The sequence below is a fragment of the Ixodes scapularis genome, unplaced genomic scaffold (genome assembly GCF_016920785.2).
Source record: "Ixodes scapularis isolate PalLabHiFi unplaced genomic scaffold, ASM1692078v2 PGA_scaffold3__209_contigs__length_174095766, whole genome shotgun sequence".
Lineage (NCBI taxonomy): Eukaryota > Metazoa > Arthropoda > Arachnida > Ixodida > Ixodidae > Ixodes > Ixodes scapularis.
Genome location: NW_024609868.1, coordinates 40,888,898 through 40,901,683, shown reverse-complemented (window position 1 = coordinate 40,901,683; position 12,786 = coordinate 40,888,898). Strand labels below are relative to the sequence as shown.

The window sequence follows — 12,786 nt, the reverse complement described above, 5'->3', positions numbered from 1 at the left end:
GCGTTCAGCATTGCCTCGTGTCCAATCAACGCGTCGAAAGACGCTCGACATCGGATTCTGTATCGGGCATTGGGCTTCGATTCTTTCTGGGGTGCCTCGACAAACGCGGCTCCGTGCAGGGTGGAGACATGTCCATCGGCGACTCCATCTTGTTTCCATCGCGTGCAGGTGCTCTATTTCGGGTGGGCTACTTCTGGCCTAAGATGCGCTTACGTACGCTTTCGTCGTGCAACTTCCATTACGCGTTGTATTTTCCAACTCAGACGCGCATCTCAGGGAGTTTTTTTACTCATATAAATAAATATATAACTGAGCGGATGCGAGGCAAACATTATGATAGGCGAGCGCACGGGCTTTAGCTTCTCATATCTTTTTTTTTTTTTTTTTTTTTTATTGCCCCATTTTTTTTCTGCTAAGCGAGTGCATTAAACGGATACTACAACCAAATTTCGGCGCTTATTTTTTGCTCTGTACGTGTTCAAAGGAGCAGTATCACATCGGACGCCAATGTCTTGTTAAAAAAAAGACACGAAAAGGAATTTTAAAACATATTAAACGATTAGCAAATGGCACCTGGTTTGTAATGCCCGTCTATAAACCTTGGCAGGTAGTGACGATGACTGTCGCGCCTAGAACTATACATGCCTTGAACCTAGCGTCATCCCGACAGCTCTGCGGCCAGCACAAGATAAAAGGGGAGGGAGGTAAACTCCACTTTCAACGGGACTTTTTTTTTTTTTTTTGTCTCAGACGTCATTATTCTCCTCCTACAACGTCATAGAAGATTAACTCGTCACTCAAAATTCACACAAAAGCAGATTTGCGGTTAGTTGCGGTGGCCCGATCGCTGGCGTGCTTCGATCGCTTCGGTGACGTCAGCCTCGCCGCAGCTTTGCTCATCGCAAGACAGACTACGTCACGATTGCGTCGGATGTGACGTGCCCTCCGCTGGCTGCTCTCCGAGCGCTTGCCAGAGTGGGCCGTTCATAATGATAAAAACAACTATCAGGCTCAATATACAAATGTGCTATTGTCATTTACGGATATTGAGGATCATATTCAACCGATTTCTGAACACGACGGGTACATTTCAGATTTCGTTGGAGTATCCCTTTAAAGTGGCAACCCCTATGCGTACTATTTGAGATATGAAGTAGCGCATAATAAAAAAAAATACTATACATTCTAGCGACGTTGCGACGGGTTGTTAAATGGAGCAGCTGTTCTACCATTAGGAGACATTTATTGCAGAGCTCGGTATATATGCGCTTGTTCAGAAATTTATTATACTAAATACTACGTTTACCGGCACATGTCATGTCACAAGAAAAATACACAAATAGCTCAAGTCAGTATACAACAAGATTTATTTCTGCAAAAGCGAAAAGCTCCATCTCACTGCAGGTTGGTACCGACGACCGTTTTGCTACCATATAACCATCATCCGACTTATTCGGCTGACTTAGCCAATGCGAGTAAATGCGCAGGCGCATTACGAAAAAACGCTCCAACAATCTTCCAATTAGATCTGGATGGTCGCTGCGCTCAACAGGAGGAACAGGAACAGTTTCCTCAATAATTCGTCCCACGGTCTTCATTGGGCTCTTCAAGAGACAAATGTCCTCTTTCTTTTGAGAGCGCTTTAAATACTCCCTCACAACAGGAAACAAAGTTGAAGACTTCCAGGCTGAAGTGATGTGTTTTCCACCTTGAACATGGTCTTTCATAAGCACAAGTGTCACGCTCCTCGGAAGCCTTGTCTGGAGTGAGCATTCCTTTGCAGACACTTCAAGACTGTACAGCGGAGAGCAGAGGTTTAACCAAAAACCCTGCCAAATGAGCAAGGATGTCGGGCTCGGCTCTAGAGAGTGCTTCCATTTCTATAATCTTATCATCTCCTGGAGGCTCTTTAACTTCCCGCTGCACTTCTTTGATTTCTGCGGGGAGGAAATAAGTGCTGTCGTCAATGTCGTAGCCTAAATATTTTGCGACTTTGATGAACTGGCTCAATGTCACAATTTTGAGTGCATTTTTCACGTCATATGCGTTGGGCACTAAAGAAATCATCTTGACAACTGAAAACAGGTTCTCGAGACAGTCTTGAGTTAACCGTCTTGTTAGCAGAAAATTGTAGCCACACTCTTTCAAAAGAACACCGTGCAATTGCAACACTACAGTTGTCAATATTAGTACCCTTTCCTGGCATGGCTTCCATATTGTCTTCACTCCGATCCCCAAGTTCTTAACGACTGAAATACTGAGCGTGAGAGTTGAAATGGCCTCTTCATACATGCTTTCATTCGCAAAACTCCAAGCAACGACAGGATGAAGAGAAGTCATTAGGGTGTACCGTTTAAACACCTGTTCGAAAAACCAGGCAGTTGCTTCGGCCTCAACCGGCAGTTTGTTCTGTTGGATAAAATACCGAATGGCCGAGGAAGCTTCCCTAAATAGCTGCACCGCTATTATGGCGTGCATTTTCGTGAAATATTCATTTGACACATGAGCACTGTTCAAGTTGAGTGCCATACCCAGCTGCTCACTGTCCAACTTTAGCACCAACTCCAGATGCTCTGTTGAGACTTCACTGCTTAGTAAATTGAACTTGGAGACTACATCGTCAATTAGATGCCTTATATGTTTTCTTACAAGGTGCCCTCTTAGATTTTTCACATGTGCGAGGTTTGGCACAAAGAAGAATGGCATCCTCACAGGGATGCGGCACACTGCATACTGTCAGAGAACTGCGGGAACTGGAGAGGCTCATGGATCTCCACATGGCACGGTCAGAACTGCCCACACCACACGTCAATCAGAGCACACGCAGTGAAATGCCCGCACTGAACTTGATTAAGTCAAAAACAAACTTCTTCAGCTCGTCTTCATTTCTATGTGCGTCCGAGTAGTTGCACGCTATGACTTGCTTCCAGCGCGAGTTGATCCCTCCCATCATAAAAACATGAGCGTGTTTTGCACGACAGTCACTCTTGGGCAGCGTCGTTTTGCCCAGCAAAGTGTCACTGCCACGGTCCAACACAAAGCATATCCGAATTCCCATTGCATCAAGTAAAATGACGCAACCCTTTTTAATGCCTGACATCGCAGCGACTTTCGTTTCCATCCCAAGCAATATTTCAGTTAGCACACCCGGCTGAAACGACAGGTGTTGCAGTCTCTTGTAAAGCATCCTTTTCGTCGGAAGGGGGTTTCCCGGCTCAAGTAGAAGGTCGCCTGTGGCCCTGTGGAGCCACAGGCGAACTTGAGCTGTAGTCCTTTCCGTATGGCATCAACACTCGTCTTCTGTTCAGTCTTCCCAAGACACGTTTTTGGTCCTCGTTTAGAAACGTCGAATTTCTGGTCAACGGGGAAAGTTTTGTTTCTAGCTGCCTTGTTTTTCTTAAAGCTCTCTTTAACTTCTCTGCAGCTGACAGGTTTCTTCCAACTCGCAGTTATTTTTTTTTCTTTTTGTCTCTTGCAAAGTTTTCCGCAGTTCACTTGCATGCAGTGTCCTGCATGATATCAAATGTGTCGCCCAGGCAGTCGTGCACATTTTCTTTTGAAAAGGGGTTTGCCTGAGTGTCCTTTGTGCCAGAGTCTTCTTGGTCTGAGGTTCCTGCCACAGAAGTTGACGAAGGGCCTGCAGTGGCGACACCTCCACGATCAGCCGGAGAAGCTCGCGGTGGGGGGGGGGGGGGGCTTTCTTCGTTTCGGTTGCGCGGGGAAGGGAGATAACCTCAACACAGACCTAAACACAAAATAAAATTGTACGCAAAATAGTGAGATACAGATGTTGCAAAAAGACAGTGAGTGCGCAGGCGAGCTGGTAATAGCTACACACCTGAGACTGTGATGGAAGAAATTGGAAACTTTTCAGTAGAAGGAACAGACACAGAAAGGGACGTAGTACTTAATACTTAAGTCTGAAATCAAACAACGTAAGTACAGCTGCCCGCTTGAGAAGTCGCCACCCATCTTGTCGGTTCATCTCGTACTGGTCTTCTTCGATGTAGCGCTGAAATAAACAAGAAACGAGAATGAAATTTAAGTGTAGATTGGAAGGCACAGACGTGAGTGTACACAGAAATTGAAGAAAATATTTGAATAATATATTACGTCAAAACAATCCTGAATATATTTTTTAAAATGTTACCTTAAAAAGCGCTTTATTTAATTTATTTTTCGACCTTGCACGAAGGGAGCGATTTAAGTACTAATCACACAGGGACAAAGTCACGTCATTTCGTTAAACACGTTGAGCTGTGCAACATGACTATGAAATATATCACACGCGGATTACGAGACATGTCGCGATGTTGCATTCGCGAGTTTAGTCTCTCGCCGTCAACGATTATTTTCACACACACACACACACACACACACACACACACACACACACACACACACACACACACACACACACACACACACACACACACACACACACACACACACACACACACACACACACACACACACACACACACACACACACACACACACACACACACACACACACACACACACACACACACACACACACACACACACACGCACGCACGCACACACACACACACACACACACACACACACACACACACACACACACACACACACACACACACACACACACACACACGCACGCACGCACGCACGCACGCACGCACGCACGCACGCACGCACGCACGCACGCACGCACGCACGCACGCACGCACGCACGCACGCACGCACGCACGCACGCACGCACGCACGCACGCGCGCGCGCGCGCGCGCACACACACACACACACACACACACACACACACACTCACACACACACACACACACAAAGAATCCAAATAAAAATGAAAAGGTCGGCGGCCAGTCGCGAATCAAGGCTATAGACAGAAAGGCGAAGATATCATGCAGCCACTGAACTACAGAAACTTGGTGTACGCGCACGTGGCAATATTCCGCGCTTATCAGATTGTTTCAGGCTCTTTGAATAGTAAAAGAAGCTCAAAAAGTTATCACAAATTTGTTCACGAGCGAGAAACCCTCACGCTGAAGAGCTACCCCCTGAACTTATTTTGATCGGGGAAGGCGAATTAGTGAATATGCCCTAACGGCAGAAAAGGTGTATAAAGCACCTCATCCCCATTAAAACTGGGGATGAGGTGCTTTATATTTAAAGAGTCAATTTCTTACGTCACAACTCCGGCTAATCGCTCGATCCGACCGGCGAGACATAAAGCGAGGGTTGATTGTGAGTGGAGCAACTCCGACCATGGAGCAATCGATTGGAGCTGCTAATGGCAAATTCCACCGGTGGTTTTGGAGCGCGCCGGGATCGACTCTTCTAGAGCGAGCCTATTTTACTGGGCGATCGGGATCAAGATTCAAGACGGACGTGTTCCATTGGTCGTTTAGGATTAGCTCCCGCTCCATATCTCGATCTGGATCCGAGAGAAGTCGCTCCGACGATTACGGCGTATTCAACCGGAAACCAGCGGGGCCAGCCCTCGGCGCACACGCGTGACTTCCTTTCCCGCGGGGCATCTCGCCTGACCTCGCCCATCTCGCTCAGAAGAATTCGTAATGGCCGCTTGCTTACCCCTTGGCTCGACAGCCGGTTCGTTTTTCATGAAGGAGAAGGTTTTGCCGCGCGACGGGCATTCCGGCCATCTTTGCTACAAGTACCTGAGCCATTCCTGCCGCTCGTGCGTCGAACACGTGCTAGCGCCGCGATGGCGAAAACGTCTTCGAAACGACCTCGGCGGCCGCGGAAAGGGGATTCCCGGGCATTTGAATGACGGGAAGGCATCCGCCGATCCCGGAGCAGTGGTCATGTTCCGCTGGGGGTCCGTAGGCGCTACCATGTTCGGAACTTGTGCTTCATTCCGGATCTCGTCAACTGATCCCGGCGCGCTTCAAAACGCCCAGTGGAATTCGTCATAAGACAATTTCTGAATAGTGCCTAATATCGTAATAAAGTGGGGATGCTTTTGTAGCATACATCGCATATCTTCGAGGTGTGACTTGCCTTCCACCGATTGCGCTTCATCAGGACTCCCATTTTCTTTTTCGCGCCATTTCATGGAGAAAGCGGAAGCATCGGACTCCCTTTGCAGTCGAAGCGGCACACAGCCGCACAGAACAGTCGCTCATGCTAGTGCTCGGACGACTGCTGTTGAGATCACTATAAGACCCACTGATCTCTATGAGAACAGCGGTAAGACCAGAAAGACTTTTTCGCGCACAGATCTGCCCAAAGTGGAAGATAGTCGCGCCGCACGTCCAACCTCATGTACTGCACGCATACTCCGTCTTAACTACATTTGGGGCAAGATGGTGTCGTGGCTAAAAGGTGGTGGTGTGGCGCGGTTCAAAGGATGTCCTCACCTTGCAAGCCTGCGCGAACTGACATCGAGGCACCCTGATTCTTTCCGAATCGAGGCGAGCCTGGCAGCGCAATGCCGTACAAAGCATCTTGGGTACCGTTTGGCCACTAGGTTTCGGTTTCCATGCATTGACCACCATCACTTCACGACGTCACGTCAAGAACAAATACAGTGCTCGTATTTTCAAATATGCTACTTTCCTTAAATTTATAGTACCATTCTAAAAAATATCCCGTGCGTCTACTATCCCGCACAACACTCTGAGAGCCGATGACCAGAACTTACGGAGGCAGCTCAGCAAATGACGACGCCGAAACATATGTTTAGACCAAAAACCGCAGTTTGAGTTGTGACATTAAGCAATGCAAGCGTGACGTTTTGATCTGCTTTATGTCACAACTAAGACTGTTTTTTTTTTTTTTGTCTAAACATATGCTTCGGCATCGTCATTTGCTGAGCTGCCTCTGTAAGTTGCAGTGATTGGCTGTCCGAGTGTTGTGCGGGAAAGTAGACGCACGGGCTTTTTTTAGAGTGTACTGTTGCTGTTGCCTCCCGATACGGATGGAATGCAGAGGTACGTTGTTTTTATCGGGCTCCGACTTGCCGGAGTTTGTACGCAGGTGAACACAGGACGACGTTGGAACATGGGAGAAGTATACATGGGCCGGTCACTTTGTTATGTTGGCTGCTCAATGTCCTATAGGCTTCCTAAATAATCCGTGAGCCGGGAGGGTCATGTTGCACTCCGGAGTGGTAGCCAGGCCGCCAGATAGCAGTGGGACGCGGCAAGTCGTACTCCAGCTTCTTGCTAATTCTAGGCAGGCGCTTACGGCACTGGAGGTCTGTGTCGCAGCCGGAGGCTCTCACAACGATGAGTCGGTGTGATACGAGCGAGTGTCGACTTTATCTTCGTGCAGTGCTGAGGTGCACTGCTTCGTCAACGGCACGAAAAAAACCGAAACCGTGCCACACCTCTCCATGGCCAACCATGTTCCATGATACAACGCGCTGAGTGTTCCGTACCTTCGTAAATAGTGTATTGCCTGAATAGACCTTTGATTTTCCAATCTCGCTTCACGACATCCCGCCACGCGTCCAAATACATGTGCTTTCTTTTTCCAATATGTGGCTTTCCTTAAATTTATCATACTATTGGTGTTCCCAACCAATACGCATAGAATGCTGGGGGACTTTTTCTTGTTTGGGAGGGGGGGGGGGGGGGGGGGGCGTTGTACTCCCGACATCAGAGTTTGTGCACTAGCAAACACAGGTAAACGCAGGTCAACACAGCGACCGGCCGCACTCCTACTCCTCGTTAAGTCTAGGCAGGTCTAGAACGGTACTATGTTGTTGGGCTAGTTGGTTCATCTTAGTTAAACGTATAAAATAGCGCAAAAAAAAGACAAGGACCATAAGTATACAGGACAGGCGATTGTCCTGTATACTTCTTGGCCTTGTCTTCTTTTGCGCTATTTTATATGTTTAACTAGGCAGGTCCTGCGGCCACTGGAGGCCCATGCTTAAAGGCCGACTACCAGACTGGAGATTCTGCAAGACTGAAGATCCTCCTCCCCATGGGGGAGGAGGAAGCAGGCAGTGCTGGGCAGGGTAGAAAGGGGAGAGGAGGAATCGGGAGAAAAGTGGAAAGCGCGAAGTGTACGTCGGCCTTTAAACGGGGCTCTCACAAAGGTGAATGAGTGGAATGCAAGCGAGCGCTGACTTTATTTCCATGCAGTGCTCACATTCACTACTTTGTCAATGGGGCAATTGAAACCAAAACCCCGCAACTTTCTTCATGTCCAAAGAGGTCCCATAATGCAACGCCCAGTGTTCCGCACCGGGATTTTTGGAAGTAGTCCGTTGGCGCCACTCGACACTGATGACGTTTCATGGAAGAGGAGGAGCATGTTCGCAGATCTTCACCATTCTAGGTGGCTCATTCATTAGCAACACCATTAAACCTCTCGCTCTCGGTGGGTAATGTTAATTACTCTCGAAAGCAAACAAACCTCCGAGACTAGGCTGACACGTGTCTCAAACTGGGGTTTGTGGTATCTTGTACCGGCCATGCATTCCAAGAAGCCCCGACGCGGCGGTAGAGGTGCCGGCGTGTCCTGTTATTTGGTGTCGCGATCATGGTAGCTGATCGAAAAAGATCGAAAAAGTTATGGCAAAAAGTACAACTGAACGCAATCACTGTCGTCGTGGCGTCGCAACTCCTGGCTGCTGAAGAGTCTGTGGTGTGTCAAGCTGGACACGCAGGAGAACAGGAATCTACCGCGTCGCTGCTGCGGCAGCGCCAGGATCTTGGCGCTGCCACAGTAGCGATGACGTCATTTTTATGACGTCATCGGTCGGAGGTCGAGAGACCGCATTTGAAGCCACGGCAAACACGCCGCTTGGAGACCCGTTTTGCTTGAGCCCTGCAATGCGTTCCATTCTATCATCCTACCTTGCTGTTTGTCCGAACAAAAAAGTGTACCGCAGAAAAAAAAGAAAACATGTACACACGCGCAAATATAGTAACGAGTAGTGAATGTGTGTGAAATTCTGGAAATACCTTGAAAACCCTCAAGGACTGTTGCTGGTGTGTGTATAAGCGCGCGCGCGTGTGTGTGTGCGTGTGTGTGTGTTTGCGTGTGCGTCTTTGATAGTAGAGCCTTGCCAAAGTGCGCAAACTTGCAAGAGTTCTGCCGTAATATGAATGAAGGGATATCTGGATGGACGCCAGCGACTGTACTCTTTATAACGGTCAGAAACTTGCGCCACCTGGTCTAAAAACTAAAAACCAAGAGAATGATTCCTCCCTTTGCCCTTCTATGCCAACTTGCTTCCCCTCTGCAATTTTGTAACCATCATCAGGCGGTGTGGGATATGCAGGAATAACCTTTGGGGATCTACCCACGGTGGCCCGATTAGGTTTTGAAACGTGGTTGCTTATTGACGCGTATATAAAATTACGGCAACGTCAATTAGGAATATATAGCTGTTTCAGTTGATGCTTATATGGTACAAACGGTGTTTTTCAGGCGAGGAATGGAAGAAGGTGCGCACGGTGCTCAATGCCACCATCACCGCCAGCAAGGTGAACCGTTGCTCTCGAATCGTGAGCAGATCTGCGGAGGAGCTTCTGCGAGTCCTCAAAAGGCATCACGAACGTGACGAGCTGGTTGATATCATGGACATGGCCGAGGGATACTCCCTAGACGTCATCACAAAGTGCGCACTAGCATGGAAGGTGGGTGCTCGTGTGGTTATACCGGACACGCGTCACGTGAACACTTTAGAATCTATGGTTTGGTGTTAGACAGGACGCAAGCAAGTCCGCAGCATCGTATTATTACACCGCAGCCAGTCAGGTTGTGGCATCGGCAAATGAAAATGAAAAAAAAAGAAGAAATAATCACAAAGCAAAATTGTGAACAAAATAAACCATGCCCAGTGTTTCTCAAGCTGTAGGCGACTATATTCGCCTATAGATGAGAAACTGTGTGCATTTGTGTAACCCTCAGTGGAACCCAGAACCAGTCGGGCCTTATGGTGCACACTGATGGCGTTTGTTCTTTTTTACTATAGGTTATCCAAAACAAATTTTCTATAGTACCGACGAATCTGTCCTATTAACACAGTTGCTTTAACGGCAGAAGAATAGGGTAAAACAATTTTTTTTTAAAGGGTTAAAGATTAGGGGTTAGGAAGATCATACAAGTTTGCGGAAAATTGCCAGCGACAAATAAAAACTAAGCGGAAGCTTATTCAGATATTTAAAAAAAGGAAAACTATTTCCCTGCTTTCACAGTGTTTGTCGGCACAAAAACTGCGTCACGTGTTTTAAAGTATTTTATTCATAACTTCAGTTCCCTTGAAAACGTTTCCTTGACCGTGTGTTCAGCGTCGTGTCCACCAGGTGATTCGGTGTTTGTCGCTAGCTTCCGTGTTTCGAAGTCGTTTGTAGCTATTTGTCCCTTTAGTGGGACGAGGAAATCTCGAATACAAATTTAATCCCTGTCGCTTAGTTTTTGCTGTATGTTTTGTTATCTTGATGCTGCAAAAAAAAAAAAAACATTCTTCCTTTATTAAAAAATAGTTACGAATAGTACAGCAACGCAATTATTGTGGCTCTAAAGAGCGTCTCACACCTACTTCACAGGTAAACTGCCAACAGAAGTCGGACGACACGTTGCTGCTCGGGCTCAGGCGAATATTTGAAGATTTAGACTCAACCGTCATCGAGAGCACTCTCGCCCTGCCTGGAATAAGGAGCATCCTTAAGCTTATCTACCCGTTTACCAGTGTTTCTAAAATGCTCCGTCGCATCGCCGAAAACGTGCGCGAAAATATCAACAAGCGGCGTAAAGGACAAAGCCCCCGTGAAGACGACATGCTTCAGATGCTGCTTGACGCTCAAGCCGGTGTTGAGGACAAGACATACAACGTCCAGAAGAGCGATCTTCTCATTGAGGACCGTCACGTCATTGCCAATTCCATCGTTCTTCTTGTCGCTGGCTTCGAGACAACAGCTATGGGGATTGGATTCGCGCTCTACGTTTTAGCCACGTATCCCGAAGAACAAGACAAGGTGCATTCCGAGATTGACACCGTGTTGCCCTACGACGATGAGATATCCCTGGACAGTATCCAAAATCTCAAACGCCTAGATATGGTGATCAACGAAACCTTGAGACTGTACCCCGCCCTCCCAATTATGATTGCAAGACTGTGTCCCCGGGACATGACCGTGAGGGATCAGTTCATTCCGGCTGGAACCTCTGTTTTCGCTCCCGCTTGGCACATTCACCGAGATCCCGAGTCCTGGCCCGAGCCTTCCAGGTTCCTCCCGGACAGGTTCGCCGAAGAGCATCCGGAGCGCCATTCGCTCGCGTTTATTCCCTTCGGCCTAGGGCCCAGGTACTGCTTTGGGAAGAGATTAGCATTGCTCGAAATCAAAATGGCGCTTTGTGCGATTCTGCGCAAGTACAGGGTGATCCCAAGTGAAGAGACGGTCAATCCTATTTCAGTGACGGTGCCCAATGTGACACTTCGTCCAGTAGGCGATATCAAACTGAAATTTGAAAACAAAGCAGAGCGGTGAATGACCACTTTCCGGGGACAAAGTGACGTAACGCACGGGAGCGAGTAAACATGGTTGCAATAGTGCAACCATGGGTCGTCTGTCACTTATCCATCCTGGAACAGAAACGCTTGAGCGCAGAAGTTATTAATATTCATAACACTTAAGAATAACGCTAAAAGCCGATTGAAGAAATAACTGAGGGCGAGGCTAGGAAAACGGTGCGCCTACATTCGTTTGTTTGAAATCAATTTGTTGACGTGCGAGGTAAAGCCAACCCATAGCGGAGCCACTTGAAAGTCTTTCCGAATCACTGGCGGGTTTTTGGCGGTGACAGCTCCTGGGAAGAAAACGTAATATTTCGCAGAACTTAGATAGCTGTGTCTGGCGCCGCAACGTAATATTTGCTGCCTAAAGCAACACGCACTTAACGTTCTTTATCCACGTGATGGCGCAACATCGATAAACTTAACGCCAAAATTTCGGGGTCCCCAAAGTCCTCCACAACGTCGCACCTGCTAAGACGAAAGGAAAGTTTTGCATGAATATATTAGGAAATGCTGTATCTAAAAACACGCAGATGTAGGAAATGTACGTATGATAAACTGCTACATATCTTGGAGGAAAGCAACTAAATTAAGTTCTACGTTCGCGCTAACTATTTTTTATTATTTTTTTATTACTCCATTAAACAGTGTAGACATTGCGTTATACAATGTTTTTTTTGTTTCCATTTAAAACATAAAACCTGACATTTATTATTTAGATTCTTGAAAATGAAAGATCATATCATGAATCGAGAAAAGCGGAAATACAAAAATGCAGAAATAAAACTTTCGGCAAGGAGTAAAGCTTGCATTTTAGCAGTCTTGGAAAATCCGTATTCAAGAAATGTCATAATATTCACAGGAGAGGAGGGTAGATTGTATCCTGTAAATGGCGCTTTCTGTTCTTTATCTACGCGTGCTTCGAAATAATTGCAAGAGACCTAGTGGTGCAATGCGGGAAACCATAGTCCAGCTGGGTTTGTAAACATTTGTAGACTAAGAATTCCAGAAATTACGCAAAATGCACCTACTTTCAATGAACTCGGCATGTCCCAAATGCTAGCACGACAGCCGAACTGGCAATTGAAGGCGGTCAGATTCTCATATCCTAAACTCCAAAGTTTCCTCACCGCATTGTTTTTTCTCGCGTTTTCGCGATAAAACACGTCAGCCTTGCCATGCTGGGATCAAATACGCCAGCGTCGGCAGTCATTTAGGAAGGATTGATCAACGCACACATTTCCACTTTCTATTCATGAATTGCCGCAGTTCGTCAGAATCTCCATGACTT

General features: G+C 47.2%; 1 protein-coding gene across 1 annotated transcript in view; it reads left to right on the top strand.

Moving 5' to 3' along the window:
* LOC8037339 (cytochrome P450 3A8-like) overlaps window positions 1-11,482 on the top strand; it is a 61,674-nt gene extending 50,192 nt beyond the window's left edge. The window contains exons 4-5 of the mRNA XM_042292406.1: window positions 9,407-9,615; window positions 10,528-11,482. Coding sequence (XP_042148340.1) covers window positions 9,407-9,615; window positions 10,528-11,469 — 1,151 coding nt within the window. The 3' untranslated portion in view covers window positions 11,470-11,482. The remainder of the gene's footprint in view (window positions 1-9,406; window positions 9,616-10,527) is intronic.
* The last annotated feature ends 1,304 nt before the right edge of the window (window positions 11,483-12,786 follow it).